The sequence below is a fragment of the Mobula birostris genome, chromosome 8 (genome assembly GCF_030028105.1).
Source record: "Mobula birostris isolate sMobBir1 chromosome 8, sMobBir1.hap1, whole genome shotgun sequence".
In the NCBI taxonomy this organism is placed as follows: Eukaryota; Metazoa; Chordata; class Chondrichthyes; order Myliobatiformes; family Myliobatidae; genus Mobula; species Mobula birostris.
Window position 1 is genome coordinate 121,921,228 of NC_092377.1, and position 16,823 is coordinate 121,938,050.

The following is a 16,823-nucleotide window of genomic DNA, read 5'->3' on the forward strand; positions in this document are numbered from 1 at the left end:
TTTTATTCACTAATGGATTGTTTCCTTAACTTCGTGAAGTTAGGCTCATACTGCTCAGGGTTCAGTATTCTGAGAAGCCTTTCTACTTCCACTGTGAATGGCTTTGAGTGATCCTGCTTACAAGCATGGACACAATATGTCCCTCAGTTACTGTGACAGACAAACAGACATGGCTCTCCATTACTTTAACCAGCAAGTTCTTCCTGTTCTTCAGTTGCCAATGCTCTGGCAAACATGACACGGAACATTAGCTGTTGTAGACGTAAATTAACATTTTAAATTTACAGCAAATTGACTAATAATCAATCCCTCCACACCATCCTTTATTTCTGTTACTCTGTTCCACATTCACTATCCCTGACAACACGGAACAATTTTTCCCTCTGATAACCAAAGTAGACAGTAGAGCATAGTGTGAAAGTTGCAAATTGAAATTGTTTAGAAGTTTAAGAGGTCAATTGAAGTGGACTATAGGCAGAAACTTCTACTTACTCTGTACAATGACCTCTACAGAAAGGCTGATGCTTTCCTTGGTTACACTGTTATAAACCTGACAAGTATAACTTCCACTGTCAACCCCCCTTACTGACTTGAAGGTGTAGTTCTGTTCTGTCTGCAGAATAATTGTTCCATTAAGCCAATTATATTCAATGGGAACTGAATTGGCAGAACAATTCAATGTCAGACTTTCACCAATAGTTGCCACAAATGGACTCTGTGGCTTAATGCTGATGTTTTCTCGTCCATCTACAACAGAAATTGAGATTGTATGTTGTTTCTCTAATAACTAATATTGAATGCAAAATAATGCAATGAACTACCTGCTTACTTACAGAAAACATTGCACTGTCGTTGCTGACATCATCGCTTACGACACATGTATAAATTCCTGCATCATTTCTGTGAATACGGGTTATACTCAAAGTCATATTATTGGAGGACATGGATATTCTGCTATTATTTGGGCTGGTTTCGCTATTTTTTAACCATGTTGTTTTCTGAATTATGCCCTCTGCCTCACAAGTGAGTACAATTGTATTATTTTCCAAAGCAGTTATATCGTTGCTGGTTATGTTCACTTGAGCGGCGGTCCCCAAGTGCCGGGCCATGGACCGGTACTGGGCCGCAAAGTTTGTGCGACCGGGCCGCGAGGAAACGATATGATTTGTGATATGAGTCAGCTGCACCTTTCCTCATTCCCTGTCACGTGCATTGCTGAGCTTGAACACACGCGAGGTCATTACCTGCGCGTCATTCATGTCAGCATGGGAAGAAGATCAACTCCTCGAGCTTGCAAATGACGACGGGCTGAAAAATAAGTTTGACATAACATCTCTGCTGGTATTCTAGATCAAAGTCAAGGCTAAATATCCTGAGATAGCCATGAAAGCACTGAAAACGTTGCTTCCATTTCCAACATATCTCTGCAATGAATGCAACAAAAGCTAAATTGCGGAACAGACTGGACATAAGGAACCCCCTTCGAGTATCGCTGTCTCCCATCTACCCTCGATGGCACCGTCTTGTTGCAGGGACCTAGTGTTCAGCCCAGGGCTCCCACTGATTCAGCGATATTGCTGTGTTGCAATGACTTTATATGTTCATACGGGGCAAATATATGCTGTGTGTTTAATATCCAAACGTTACTTAAAATGTTATGATGCTATTGACTTATAAGTGACTTATATAACCATATAACAATTACAGCACGGAAACAGGCCATCTCTGTCCTTCTAGTCCGTGCCGAACGCTACTCTCACCTAGTTCCACTAACCTGCACTCAGCCCCTAATGCTCCATTCCTTTCCTATCCATATAGCTGTTCATTTTTTCTTTAAATGATAATATCGAACCTGCCTCTACCACTTCTACTGGAAGTTCGTTCAACACTTACTTCAAGCTCTCCTGTCCTCCCCTGATAATTGACTTATCACTATATTCATGCGAGGAAAATATGCGTTGTATGTTTAATATTAAATTTGTTAGGTAAACGTTTTCAGAAACAAAATTGTGTGTATTAGCCACTTATCACCTATATTCCAGTTATGATTAACACCCCATCCCACCCCACCCCACCCCGGAACAGAATCGCCAAAAACGATTTGTAGAAAAAACTTGGCACATACACGCATGTGCAAGGCACGCATGCTCACTGTGCCCGCACAAGGCTTCATGGTCACTATAGTCTTACTCGGAGTAAACACAACGTATTTGACTGCTACTCTTGTCCGTTGGCAACCTTACCTACCACCCATCCCACCCCACCGCCCCGGGTCGGTCAGTCCGCAAGAATATTGTCAATAATAAACCGGTCCACGTTGCGAGAAAGGTTGGGGACCCCTGCACTTGAGACAGGAGATATGTAAATAAAAGTAAAAGGGGAATGAAATTATTCCTTTTTACTGCAGTCCAATCAAATCACCTGAAGCTTTGTTCACTAAGTTACGATTGTGACTCACATATTGGCCTTAATGACAAACGAATAGTAGTTTATGGGCAGGAGGATGTGGCTACAGTTCTGCAGGATCATACAGAAGGCACATTTTCCTTTTCTGGTTTTCTTTTTCTGCTTTGCTTACTTAATTTAATCGATGTATTTTATATTGTAATTTATAGTTTTTTATTATTATGCTTTGCAACATATTGCTGCTGCAAAACAACAAATTTCATGATATGTGTCACCTGATTCTGATTCTGATTTAGAATACTGTTCAGACTTCAGAGCCTTACTTAAAAATATAGTGGCATTCGAGGCGGTGCAAGACAGCTTCACCAGGCAAAAGTCTGGCATGTCCCTTCAAAGCAGCCCCGATGCAGGGTCTTAACAGAAACCCTAATATAGGGCCCAAACATTAACCTTAATGCAGAGCTTGAACACTAACCCTAATGTAAGGCCTAAACACTAACACTAATGCAGGGCGCGATCACTAACCCCAGTGCAGGACCTGAACACAAATCCTAATGCCCAGCCTGAGCATTAACCCTAACGCGTGGCTCAAAAACTGACCCTAATGCTAAGCACAACCTAGACAGCTTAGATTTGTTTTCCTCAGAATTTAGAAGAATAGCCTTTATGATCTTTCTCAAACTGATCATATACTTGGATCCTTGACAGGGACAATGCTGTGTATTAAATAGGTGAAAGAGTAGAGTAAAGGAGATGTGCCAGCTAACTTTTTGTCACGGTGAATGTTAGGTATCTGGAGCAGGATTCTCTGGGGTGGTGATGGAAGCAGATGCTATATTGGTGTCTAAGAGGCAAGGACACACAGGAAGTGCAGGGAAATGTGTAGAATGTAATTTGGCAACATGGCCAACACAGACATGATGGGCCAAAGCGTCTGTTCCTGTACTGCACTGCTCTACGTGTGATTCTATATTGTTTCCACCAGTGGGCGAGTCATGAATAAAACAAAATAATCACTAAATAAATGCACGATCATTGAGAAGGTGGTTACGAGGTGATGTCTTTGCTCAGAGGTAGCAGAATCTTTGTAATTCTCAGCCTCCACTGGAACTGGAGGCTGGATCATTCCATGTACATAGGGTGGAAATTGACAAATATTCGAAAGATTGAGGGTGTAGAGAACTGGAAGAGAAGAGAGGAAGCCATTATAGATCAGCCATGATCATTTCAATGGTGGCACAGATCAGATGGACCAAATGGCCTAAAACTTTGATTTTCTGATGGTTTTGAGCTAGCTTCATAATTTCAAATTTCAGTTTGGTTTGACATCCAGACAGACAGCAGAGTAATCCAGCGACTGGTAGGATATTTCCCCATTTGGAGAAATTGTACAATTGCAGGGTGAGATAGAGTTTCAGAATTAAGTGGTCGTCAGCTTTCGATCATGAAACTTTTTGGACTTTGCATCCATATAGAGTTGTGGATGACGAGCCACACTCTGTTCAAGGCTGATGTAGACAGTGATGCATTCATTGGTCAACTGGGGACTGAGAACACGGAGAAGTAACCACATCGTTCAATGGCAGAACAGGCAGGCTTGATGGGATGAATGGCTGGCAATTTCACTGGTTAATCATGTTCTAGCAATTTACAGACAAAACAATATTTGACCATTGAGGAAGGGTAAAATTTATGATCAAGAAAGCTATTAGTGTACTGGTTAAACTTCAACTCATACAATATACTGGTCAATCATTTATTTGCGAGAATAGGGAAGAATACTATGGACATAAATTATGAAAGAAAGAAAATGTTCCATTTTTAATGGATGTCATTGGTTAAAAAACTATAGGTAATTGGTTCTGCTCTTACGTCAGCTCCATCAGTGTGAACTACTTCTCTTCTCCCTCTCTGTATATCTATCTACTGTACACTGTTTACACACGTTTTGATATCAGCCCCTTCACAATCTCCTAGGTATTGTGAACAATTCCATATTTTGCACGACATTGAAGTTTCTCACCTCTAAACTTGTTCTCTGAAATTTCTACCTCACACTCTCCAATGGCGAGAAATTTTATTGAAGGCAAGCAGACTGTGAAGATTTCTGGTCATAACCTTTGGTCTGAAACTCTGTGTCTGTGCTTTCCCCCCAGAAGTGCATACTTTCCCCATAAGTAGATAATAAAACCAATAAAACAAACAGGTTAAAGTCCTTTGTGATAATAACCGCAGGACAACATGAGATCAGCCATAGAGCTACAGAGTCACACAACCAAGGGGTTGGAATATTCTGCTCATATTGTCCATGCCGACCATCAGTTTCCAGTCTCATGTAATCCCAATTTGCAGGCTGAGTTCCACAACTCTCTTGGTCCTCATATTTAATATGCTCATCTAAATATTTGCTTTATATGGGAAAATTAGAGTGCACCAAATACACCTCCCCGTCAATCTGTACGTCCCTTCTGTATGCTCCTATCCATCCCTTAATTGTGTGGTATCTGGTTGAAGATTAACCCGAATATTTACTTCTGAGGTGAAAACATAAAACCAAACAATTTGCCCAGATTAGACATTCATCTTCTGGACACTCATTTGCAGGGATAACGTTTACTAAGGGAGATCTACACTTCCCTTGAACTTTCAAATACATCTGGTGAATATCAGAAAAACCTAAAGTTAATATTTAATTCTAAATACAGGTCAGACTGTAATGACAGCAAATCAATAAGCTAACATTGAGATTTCAGGTAGGAAAATATTGTTTTGTTGGAGATTTAACTTCCTTGAATACTTTAAAGGATGCTGCAGTTATTAGCTCATTATACAAGTATAATGGGGTAGCAGTCAACCATTTAGCCCTTTCAGCAAGTTCAAACTTTTAGGAAGATGGTCACTGATCTGTCTTGTGGCATCAGGTCAATTTTCCGGCCTGTTCATTGTGACAATTGAACAACTCACACCCCCACTAACCACAGTCCAAAGTTCTGTCTGCCTAAGCCATTTGCACATTCAATGACTCACTCTTCATAGTTCCTTGTATGAACTTCAGAAACCCTGGAACTTCTGAGAAGGAAGTCTAGCACATTTTCTTTTCTAAATATATTCCATGTTTCTCTACTTAGACTGTTGAGAATGGACAGATAATGAGCTTGGTGGCCTCTTTCTTTTTCTCATATATCTTCTTTCTTATTTATTTACTGGTATTGGACGTCATTGACGTTATTTTCCCATTCATCACTATCTTAAGAAGGTCGCATCCATAATGCCCATTTTGACCTAATGACAGAGAAGTCACAGCAAGGATATTCCAAGTCTACAAGTGGTGTTTTGCCACTGTACCTGCTGTCACTGCCATTTGTGGTGTGTGAAGACTGTCTTTGGGGAGCCACTGTCAGACTACTCTTGCTGGGTAACTACAATACAGTTTGCAGAAGGAATGAGCGTTTACGGGAACAGCTATTTCACCAAACCTAACCTGATAGTTACAGTACAACACCAAAACGTAAGAGTTCAAGAATGCAACTCACAACCACCTTTCTAAGATCAGTTTGGACTACATATCCTGGTGTCGCCAGTGACAGTCACATTCTCTATTTCTGGACTTTATTCTTTGGAATGTAGAAGTTTGAGAGGACATTTGATCGAGGTATACAGAATTATGAGGGGTATAGATAGGTTAAATGCAAGCAGGTTTTTTCATTGAGTTTCGGTGAGACTGTATAGAAAGTATATAAGAATACAAAGAAAGTACAAGTATATAAAGAGTAAAAGGCAGGTGAGAGTAGATATAGGACCGATAGAAAATAATGCTGGATAAATTGTAATGGGAGGTAAGGAGGTGGTAGAGAAACTGAATGAGTATTTTGCACCAGTCTTCACTGAGGAAGACATCAGCAGTATACCGGACACTCAAGGGTGGCAGGGAAGAGAAGTGTGCACAGTCACAATTATGACAGAGAAAGTACTCAGGAAGCTGAATAGTCTAAAGGTAAATAAATCTTCCGGACCAGATGGAATGCACCCTCGTGTTCTGAAGGAAGTAGCTGTGGAGACTGCGGAGGCAATAGCAATGATCTTTCAAAAGTCGATAGATTCTGGCATGGTTCCGGAGGACTGGAAGATTGCAAATGTCACTCCACTATTTAAGAAGGGAGCAAGGAAGCAAAAAGGAAATTATAGACCTGTTAGCTTTACATTGGTGGTTGGGAAGTTGTTGGAGTTGATTGTCAAGGATGAGGTTACAGGTACCTGGAGGCATATGACAAGATAGGCAGAACTCAGCATGGGTTCCTTAAAGGAAAATCCTGCCTGACAAACCTATTACAATTTTTTGAGGAAATTGCAAGTAGGCTAGACAAGGGAAATGCAGTGGATGTTGTATATTTGGATTTTCAGAAGGCCTTTGACAAGGTGCCACACATGAGGCTACTTAACAAGACAAGAGCACATGGAATTATGGGAAAGTTACATACGTGGATAGAGTGTTGGCTGATTGGCAGGAAACAGGGAGTGGGAATAAAGGGATCCTATTCTGGTTGGCTGCCGGATTCCAGCGGTGTTCCACAGGGGTCCGTGTTGGGGCCGCTTCTTTTTACATTGCACATCAACAATTTGGATTATGGAATACATGGCTTTGTGGCTAAGATTGCTGACGATACAAAGATAGGTGGAGGGGCCGGTAGTCCTGAGAAAATAGAGAGTCTGCAGAGAGACTTGGATAGATTGGAAGAACGGGCAAAGAAGTGGCAAATGAAATACAATGTTGGAAAGTGTATGGTTATGCACTTTGGCAGAAGAAATAAACGGGCAGACTATTATTTAAATGGGGAAAGAAGTCAAAGTTCTGAGATGCAACGGGACTTGGGAGTCCTCGTACAGGATACCCTTAAGGTTAACCTCCAGGTTGAGTTGGTGGTGAAGAAGGCGAATGCAATGTTGGCATTCGTTTCTAGAGGAATAGAGTATAGGAGCAGGGATGTGATGTTGAGGCTCTATAAGGCACTGGTGAGACCTCACTTGGAGTACTGTGGGCAGTTTTTGTCTCCTCACGATTACACGATTATTTGTTAGGGAAGCTGGTTCTTTCTGTTGGCCCTTGAGCTGGGGAATATGTGGACTGTCTCTCTGCCGGGGCCGTGTTCGAGGAAATTGGCAATGAAATAATTTGGCATTAGATGTCGGAATTCCAATCGTTAAACAACTGTTGTGAGTCTGTCACACTTATGTTGCAGTTCTGATATTCTGACCAATTCAATTCAGCCGGCTACAAAAAATGTATTTATGCAAAACAGAAAGTGGATCCGATGAGGTACTGTGATCTGATTGGGTTAAAATAGTGTGTGTGTTTGGTGGGGGTGGTGGGGTGTGGGTTGTGGTTGAGGGCCCAGTTAGTGGAGCTGTTGCAAATGGCTCCAACACTGAGATTGGGGCGCGAGTCCAACTCCGTGATATAAGGAAAATATTGGGGAATTTTTTTAAAACAGGTTGTATATGATGACGAATTAAATGAGAATAGTAAGATGTTCCATTTAGAAATTAACACCTAGGACTTTGAAATGAACTGAGTATCACTGGCAGGGAAAGTGCAAGGCTTGAGAATGAGAGGCATTGGTCCACAAGGTGCTAGCACATGACCAATGTGTTGAGTGGTTCATGACAGCAAGAACGTCTCCAGTGTCGCCCTCACCCTGATGGCCAGCTTCGTGTGTGGCTGCATCAGGTTGTGTGTAGAACCCAGGTATGTGGGCACCAAGTACCACTATGTGCCCAGGTTCTACCTGTCGCCCTGGCTACGAAGGATGGGTCTGGTCCCACTCCCGCGCAACTCACCAGTCAGCTGGTCGTTGCCGCCATACCTGTCCTTTGTAGAAAAGTTCTTCCAGGACAACGCCTTTGACCACAGGGCCATCAGGCTGTGGTCAGCACGTAATGTCCTGCAGGCACTGCAGGAGAAGGACGTGATGGACACAGTGGGATGGTTCCCCGAGCAGACCGTCCAGTTCATCTGGCAAAATGCCTCATTGCCCGACCTCACCAACAGGCACCAAGATCTCGCCTGGCTGGCGGTGAGAGGGGCCCTCCTAGTCAGATCCCTCCTGTACGCCCGGGACATCGTCTCCACACCCCACTGCCCACGGGAGGACTGCAGTGAGGAGGAGTCTGTGACCCACCTCTTTGCACACTGCCAGTTCGCAGAGAGGGTGCGGAGGAGGATGGACGGGCTGGTGTCACGTTTCATCCCCAGCAGCTGCGTAACAGAGGACTCTCTGATCTACGGGCTGTTCCCGGGGACGCGCATGGAGACCAACATGCGGTGCTGCTGGCAGATCATCAACTCAGTGAAAGATGCTCTTTGGTCGGCCCTAAACTTGGTGATCTACCAGCACGTGGAGATGTCCGTGGGAGAATGCTGCCGACTGGCACATTCTCGGCTGCAGGAGTATGTGCTGAGGGACGCACTGAAACTCGGTGCAGCCACCGCAAGGGCCCGGTGCGGAAGGACCACGGTATAGGCTTCTCCACCCGTGGGAGTGGGAGTGGGAGGGGTCGGGTGGCGGGGAGTATACCCCTCAACAATGATGTGGTAAGGTGAACAACTGGAGTGCCACGTGGGTGGCCATAAGTATGGATATGTACAGACCATAATGGAAACGTATATAAAGGATGGAAAGTTATTGAATGGTTTATTGTATATAATTTTATTTTTGAATAAAGTATATTTTGAAATTTTAAAAAAATGTGTTGAGTGGTTCCCCTGTGAGCCTTGGTTCTGATTCCAACATTAATTGGGAATATGACTGATGAGGTCAGGCCACCTCTTGCAAACAAATCACTATCCTGGTGACTTGGAGAGGCCATAAATCCCTGTGGAGAGACTGCAAAGACCACAGAACTATGACAAACTCATCTGAAGCAAAGAGGAAAGTCTACGTGTCACGGTCAAATGACCCAGACAGCAGACCTGGGTATTTTGCAGAGTCGTAAGTCATATAGGGATAACATGTTAAACTTCGGAGCAAGATGGGAGAGGGACCAAACTGCATAAAGAGGTAGAATTAAGCTCATTCACTGTATAATCAGCTGGAGGAAACTGGAACCTTGCACAATCCATTAGGACAGCTGCCTGTAGAGAGTGGGAAACGAGTGACCGGAGCAACACACAAAACGTCTGAAGGAACTCTTTGTGTCAGGCTGCGTGAACAGAAATGGACCATCGAAGTTTTGCATCTGGACCTTGTACATACAGTCCGAGTTACTGCTGAGTTGCATTGGTTGGTACAGCAGTTGCTTAACTATTACGAAAACCATCTTAAGGACTTCTCGAATGTTATTTGTAAAAAGTCTGTGCTCGATATGGTTATTATTGGAATTTACCGCTTGTCCCCTACTACCCATCTGTTGCACTGTTCCCATCCAGTGAAACTGGTGGCAGTGAAACGTTCACACGATTGTTCCGTCGGGAGTCACGTACATGCTCGTCCAGATTGGTAAAAAGACCGATATTCTTCCTTGAGTAAATATATGGACAAATATGAACTGTCAACTGTCAATAATAACTGTGTTGGTGCATGGCCAAGTGGTTAAGGCGTCGGTCTAGTGATCTGAAGGTCGCTAGTTTGAGCCTCGGCTGAGGCAGTGTGTTGTGTCCTCAAGCAAGGCACTTAACCACACATTGCTCTGCGACGACACCGGTGCCAAGCTGTATCGGCCCTAGTGCCCTTTCCTTGACAACATCGGTGACGTGGAGAGGGGAGACTTGCAGCATGGACAACTGCCGGACTTCCGTACAACCTTGCCCAGGACTGTGCCCTGGAAACCTTCCAAGGCGCAAATCCATGGTCTCACGAGACTAACAGATGCCTATTATTATTATTCACTGTCAACAGAACAACGTGCAATGTGCTAATCAATATTTTGAATCGGTATTCAGATCAAATTCAGCCACTTAGATCAATGACCGAGTGCTTATTATCATTGTTGTATTCTCTTCGACAGATAAAATAAGAATGTATTACATACCAAGCACATTTATTTCTTGAGTTGAGGCACTGAACCTTCTTGTAATATTGTTATAGGCTTGACAAGTATAATTCCCCGTCTCGTTCATGGAAATATTGGCAAGGATAAACTCCTGCCCAGTTTGAAGCAAGTCACCGCTGAAATGCCACGTCAGGTTAGCGTCAGGATGGGACACTGCAGAACATGTTAACGTGATGTTGCTTCCAGCAATGTAAGCATTGGAGGTGGACTTAGTAGTGATACTTGGACGATCCGGTCCGTCTAAAACAAACACACAAAACTAATTGTAGTAAATTACATGAACTGCAAAAAGCAGCCCACCACCAGAGAGATTGCACACCAACACATGCCCTACATGCCGGAGAATGCATTGGACTATAAATCAGAAGCAATAAATCATATTTTTCTACAAATTAAACTGTTGTGTTATATTCCCAAAACTATTTCTACCAGCCTCCCCCGGCCCTGAAAACATGGAACACAGGGCTCCACAGCGTACGCCCGGGCCAATCATCTCCCCTTGTAACTTCCCTGACTTGGCTGCCCATATGTAATCTGATGGGCATAATCGTGGAAAATTCCACAAAACAGGATGAGATAATCCATCAAAAAAGGACGACCCACGGAAGAGATGCAATAAGTGCTCAACAAGACCCAATGACATATGGGCATGCAATATACTTCCAAATTTAGTCTCACCTTGGTGCTTACTCCCATTGACAGTCCCAGTCCCAGTGTGAATATTGGAAAGTTAACTTCGACCACTCAGGACAAACCCACTGGGGATGGTGACTTTCATATCAATCCAGGGGCAGTAACTTTTTCCTTGCATACTGGATGCATCTCCAGCTGTTCCTAGCTTCTAATTTCTTCGGGCGTCTGTCGAGACGGTGACTTTAGCTCTGGGACTCTAGCTCCTGAAGCTGTCCTCTAACTTATGTTTATGTTCATGGCTGTCTTCTTATACAGATTAGGGTTCTGAGGTAAGTCATTAAAGTTCTAGCTCAGTGTAGAACCAATTAGGAACACCGAACAGTGACGTGACACAAATTGACCTGAATGTTATTACACGTCCTGCTCTGCACTTAAACAAGTGAAACCTTGTTGGTGCACGTCAGTGGTGCAAATTTCCACTGAGTTACCAAATGCCTGTCTCCATCGTTTAGAAATAGCACACAGGAAAACGTGACCTCTTCAGGTCACAGGAAATGGCCATTCCCGGCAGAGGCGGCATACAAAGTACATTCTCTTTGTACTCAGGGGCTGGAAGGGAATCATCCAGGTTGTTGAGCCTGGAGTTACATATATGAAAGACAGATTTACCCTGCGCATTTCATTCACCTGCCGTACACGAGTGACTCAGATTCGGTTCTCCCAAAGATTTGGTCATTTAATGGTCACTGTTACTGAGTCTGGTTTTTCAGTTTTGAAGTTTTAGATTTAAAGTTTGATTCTGCAGCTGCCGAAGGCATTTGGACATTCAAGTGTCCACTGAATCGGGTGTTGGTCTAACGAGATCATCACTGTGCTACTTTCGCAGGTATAATACAACCCCACTCCCGCCAAATCTCCGTGCCCAGCAGGAATGGTAAATACAGGCCTCTCTTGACACTTACAGTAAACAGTGAGATTAAACGGGTTGCTTGTCAAGCTGTTAATCGAGTTGGATGCGCGGCAGGTGAACAATCCATCTGTCCGTAACACTCCAGCAATCGTCAGTGTGCTTTTGTCGGCACTCAGTTTAAACCTGCCATCAGGAGTTACTGGACTATTTTCTTTAAGCCACACGTAAGAGACTGCTGTGCCATTTGCGAAGCAGGTTAGGCTCACGGTGTCATTGTACTCGATCAAGTGCGTGGCATTAGATGTAACATTGACATTGGAAACAGGCTCTGTTAAAACACAGGAGATTGGTTAGTGCAGAAGATTTGGATTCGTTAATCTGGAGGATAAAGGGCTCTGCTTTGATGAAAAATGCATTAAAACAGTGGTTTCACATGCTGCAAAATAAGAACGGATAAGGGATTGAGAATATTTGAGATAATTCATGTTGAGTCCTGTGCTGAGATTCAGGTACCATGCTGGAGAGAAGCAGCTTCGTTCTTCATTATGTATGTGGACGTCACTCATAATCCAGCATCCATTGCCCCAGTACCCAGGAACAGGCAGGAGTTAGAATGCATTAGGAGTTACCTATGAACCAGAGTGGATAAGAGCAGCAGGTTTCTTTCACGTTTCGACTTGTGAATCTGGTAATTTCATAGCAATCTTCAAGACGACTGCTGTTAATTTTCATATTTACTTGTTAAATCAATTCTAATTGAAGGTAGGACCAATTAGAGATAAAGGTGGGAAGATGTGACTGGAGGCTGTGGAAGTGAGCGAGGTCCTCAATGAATACTTCTCTTCGGTATTCACCAATGAGAGGGAACTTGATGATGGTGAGGACAATATGAGTGAGGTTGATGTTCTGGAGCATATTGGTATTAAGGAAGAGGAGATGTTGGAGTTGTTAAAATACATTAGGACGGATAAGTCCCCGGAGCCTGATGGAATATTCCCTAGGCTGATCCACGAGGCAAAAGAAGAGATTGCTGAGCCTCTGGCTAGGGTCTTCATGACCTCATTGTCCAAAGGAATGCTACCGGAGGATTGGAGGGAGGCGAATGTTGTCCCCATTTTCAAAAAAGGTAGTAGGGATAGTCCGGGTAATTATAGAACAGTGAGCCTTATGTCTGTGGTGGGAAAGATGTTGGAAAAGATTCTTAGAGATAGGATCTATGGGCATGTAGAGAATCATGGTCCGATCAGGGACAGTCAGCATGGCTTTGTGAAGGGCAAATTGTGTCTAACAAGCCTGATAGAGTTCTTTGAGGAGGTGACCAGGCATATAGATGAGGGTAGTGCAGTGGATGTGATCTACATGGATTTAGGTAAGGCATTTGATAAAGTTACACATGGTAGGTTTATTCAGAAAGTCAGAAGGCATGGGATCCAGGGATGTTTGGCCAGGTGGATTCAGAATTGGCTTGCCTGCAGAAAGCAGAGGGTTGTGGAGGAAGTACGTTCGGATTAGAGGGTTGTGACTAGTGGTGTCTGCGACCTCTGCTTTTTGTGATTTTTATTAATGACCTGGATGTGGGGGTAGAAGGGTGGGTTGGAAAGTTTGCAGACGACACAAAGGTTGGTGGTGTTCTTGATAGTGTAGAGGATTGTCGAAGGTTGCAGAGAGACACTGATAGGATGCAGAAGTGGGCTGAGAAGTGGCAGTTGGAGTTTAACCCTGAGAAGTGTGAGGTGGTACACTTTGGAAGGACAAACTCCAAGGCAGAGTACAAAGTAAATGGCAGGATACTTAGGAGTGTGGAGGAGCAGAGGGATCTGGGGGTGCATGTCCATAGATCCCTGAAAGTTGCCTCACAGGTAGATAGGGTAGTTAAGAAAGCTTATGGGGTGTTAGCTTTTGTAAGTCGAGGGATAGTGTTTAAGAGTCATGAGGTAATGATGCAGCTCGATAAAATTCTGATGAGGCCACATGTGGAGAACTGTGTCTATTTCTGGTCGCCTCACTATAGGAAGGATGCGGAAGCATTGGAATGGGTACAGAGGGGATTTACCAGGATGCTGCCTGGTTTAGAGAGTATGCATTATGATCAGAGATTAAGGGAGCTAGGGCTTTACTCTTTGAAGAGAAGGAGGTTGAGAGGAGACATGATAGAGGTATATAAGTTATTAAGGGGAATAGATAGAGTGGACAGCCATTGCCTCTTCTCCAGGGCACCACTGCTCAATACAAGAGGACATGACTTTAAGGTAAGTGGTGGGAAATTCAAGGGGGATATTAGAGGAAGGTTTTTTATTCAGAGAGTGGTTGGTGTGTGGAATGCACTGCCTGAGTCAGTGGTGGAGGCAGATACACTAGTGAAATTTAAGAGACTGCTAGACAGGTATATGGAGGAATTTAAGGTGGGGAGGGTTTATATGGGAGTTAGGGTTTACGGGTTGGCACAACATTGTGGGCCGAAGGGCCTGTACTGTGTTGTACTATTCTATGTTCTATGTTCTATGCAATCCTTCAACTGTCCTGTGGGGTTCAGACCCCGTCTCTGGGTCGATAGACAGGCTTCATTAATTAAGTAAAATAAATTCCAAAATACAGAACTTATCTGTCCTTCCTCTCGTCCTAGTGGACTTTACCTGTGTGGATTTGTGAGATAATTGTCTTTTTGGTAGTTGCAAAATAAACAAACAGGAAATCAAATACAAAATAAAGCACACAAACCAATAAATGGATGACAACAAATGAATGAAGAAATAATTAAATAAATAATAAGCAAATAATAAATTAATAACCAACAGGGTACAAATAAATTTAAAAAAGTGTAAATAAATAAATTATTGTTAGATCGTTAGATACATACATACAGTTGAATAAACATAAATAGACCAAACAAACAAACTACAAAGAGAACTGAGGGCGTGAAATCGATACTGACTTTCCGATACAGCGAACGCAGGCTTCTTGTGCATGTCAAGGTTTCTGTGGAGCAGAAGGATGCACTGTTCAGTGTGTTGTTTTCATTCTTGTACCTCAGGAGTGACGGGCTTACTTTGCAGTGAGTGCGGGGAAGGTTAGTGAGTGGAGTTAATGGGTGGAGTGGAGTTAATGGGTGCCCCATACGAAGACAGTCAGGAAGACCAGTAAGCAATCGGGAAAACCAGTAGACACTCGTGGCAAGTTCAGAATCCATGCTGTGATCTAATTGGATCACAGGGGGAATCTAGTAGGTGTTGGAGGGTAGCTGAGAATGGCGATAAAGGATTGACTAGTCAGATTGGGGTGTTGAGGATGCCCAGGAATGTTTGGAATTATTTCTCTGCAGGGCGTAATTAAGGTACATAGGATTTAGGAAGGAGGCAGCGGGATCGCACTGAACATTTGCACAGGTTCGTCTGGTTGAACAACAACAAGAGAAGCAATGGGCGTTGTTAATATAGGAAAGGGGTTGATTATCTTTCATCTGGTCGAAATGAGATCAAGGGCAGCTCGCGGTTTTGTTTCTCCAAACAGATTTGGGACGATCTTGGCTGCCGTGGAGTCCATAAGTCCTGCGTGTGTAATACTCCAGGAGGATTCAGCAGTGAGAAAGCAGCTGGAGGTTGCTGGAAGTTCAGTGAGTGACAATACACCCACCACTTGGCGGACCAGCCAGCCGCATATCCTCCCAGCTCTGTTCCATGGCATCAAACGCTGTGGTGAGATGGACAGAAACAAAATTAGGGGCTGAATGACACACATTGTCCCAAGGGAAAAGACCGCTGCATAGGCACGTTGGCAGAGAGGGGCCCGGGACACAGTTGTGGGGCTTTGCATCATATCACCCCACCTGCTGCACTCAGCAACTTTTTCCTGTGCAAACTAATAACTTTTCTGCTATGAGTACCTTAGATTGAACAGATGGATGCGAGAATGACAGCATGAATGGAGTCAAGGAGCAAGTTCCATATGGTACGTATGTTACAGGTAGGTAGTACATAAATTTATAGTGCATTTACAAAGCTACAGTAGTCTGTTTGGCCCCTCAGCCTATGCCAGTCCGAGAGGAATGTCCCAGTCAGTACTCTGCCCACTCTCTCCCCAAGGCGCTTCAATAGATTCTTTCTCCTGATTGTGCCTAATTTGTTATCAATGACCTGTAATGCGCAATTCTGCTCAGCCCTAACCCTAACCGCATTTCACTGTAGGTGGTGAAATATGTTGTTCAACACATAGCGATCAAATATGCTTAACACATTGCCTCCACTCCCTCTCCCTCCGTTCCATTTGCCTAAAATTTCCAAACTCTAGTACTGTTCCCTAATCCTTCTAACGTCAGGAAGAGTTTTCATTGATACTCAAAGTACTGTACCTGATTGCATTTCGCAGGCAGATCATTTAAATTCCATTGCCTATCATACAAAAACAAGGAAATTTCCACCTCCTGCAGATTCAAACAAACCCGGATGCAATATCAGTGAGTTGGAGTTCAGCATTCTCCATGGAGAAGGAACTACGGATAAATTAAAGTTATGGTAGGGCCACTTGGCAATGTCAGTAATGGTGAATAAACACAGGTCAGCACAGAGAATTGCCAATGGATATTTGACTTTCCAAAGTCAATAACATTGTAAGCAATGAAACAAAGTACAGTGTTAGTATAGATGTTATTAATTTAATTGAAGTTGTTATCTCACATACCAAAGAACAACCTATTGGGTATTATCTTATGAATGTGGATAACAAACTCATCATTTCCTACTAGTAACTTAAGACTACATTACTCATCTCCAGGGTTTGCCATACCAGGTGCTGATAAAGAAGCAACAAACAAGTTCCTCTATTTTTATGTACA

At 43.3% G+C, this 16,823-nt stretch overlaps 1 protein-coding gene across 6 annotated transcripts in view; it reads right to left on the minus strand.

Moving 5' to 3' along the window:
- Positions 1-16,823, minus strand: part of LOC140201648 (cell adhesion molecule CEACAM5-like) — a 107,419-nt gene that overhangs the window by 55,655 nt on the left and 34,941 nt on the right. For all 6 annotated transcript variants that reach the window (XM_072266097.1, XM_072266095.1, XM_072266096.1 and 3 more), the window contains 2 exons: positions 12,048-12,323; positions 10,432-10,692 (listed from right to left, as the gene is read on the minus strand). In XM_072266097.1, coding sequence (XP_072122198.1) covers positions 10,432-10,692; positions 12,048-12,323 — 537 coding nt within the window. The remainder of the gene's footprint in view (positions 1-10,431; positions 10,693-12,047; positions 12,324-16,823) is intronic.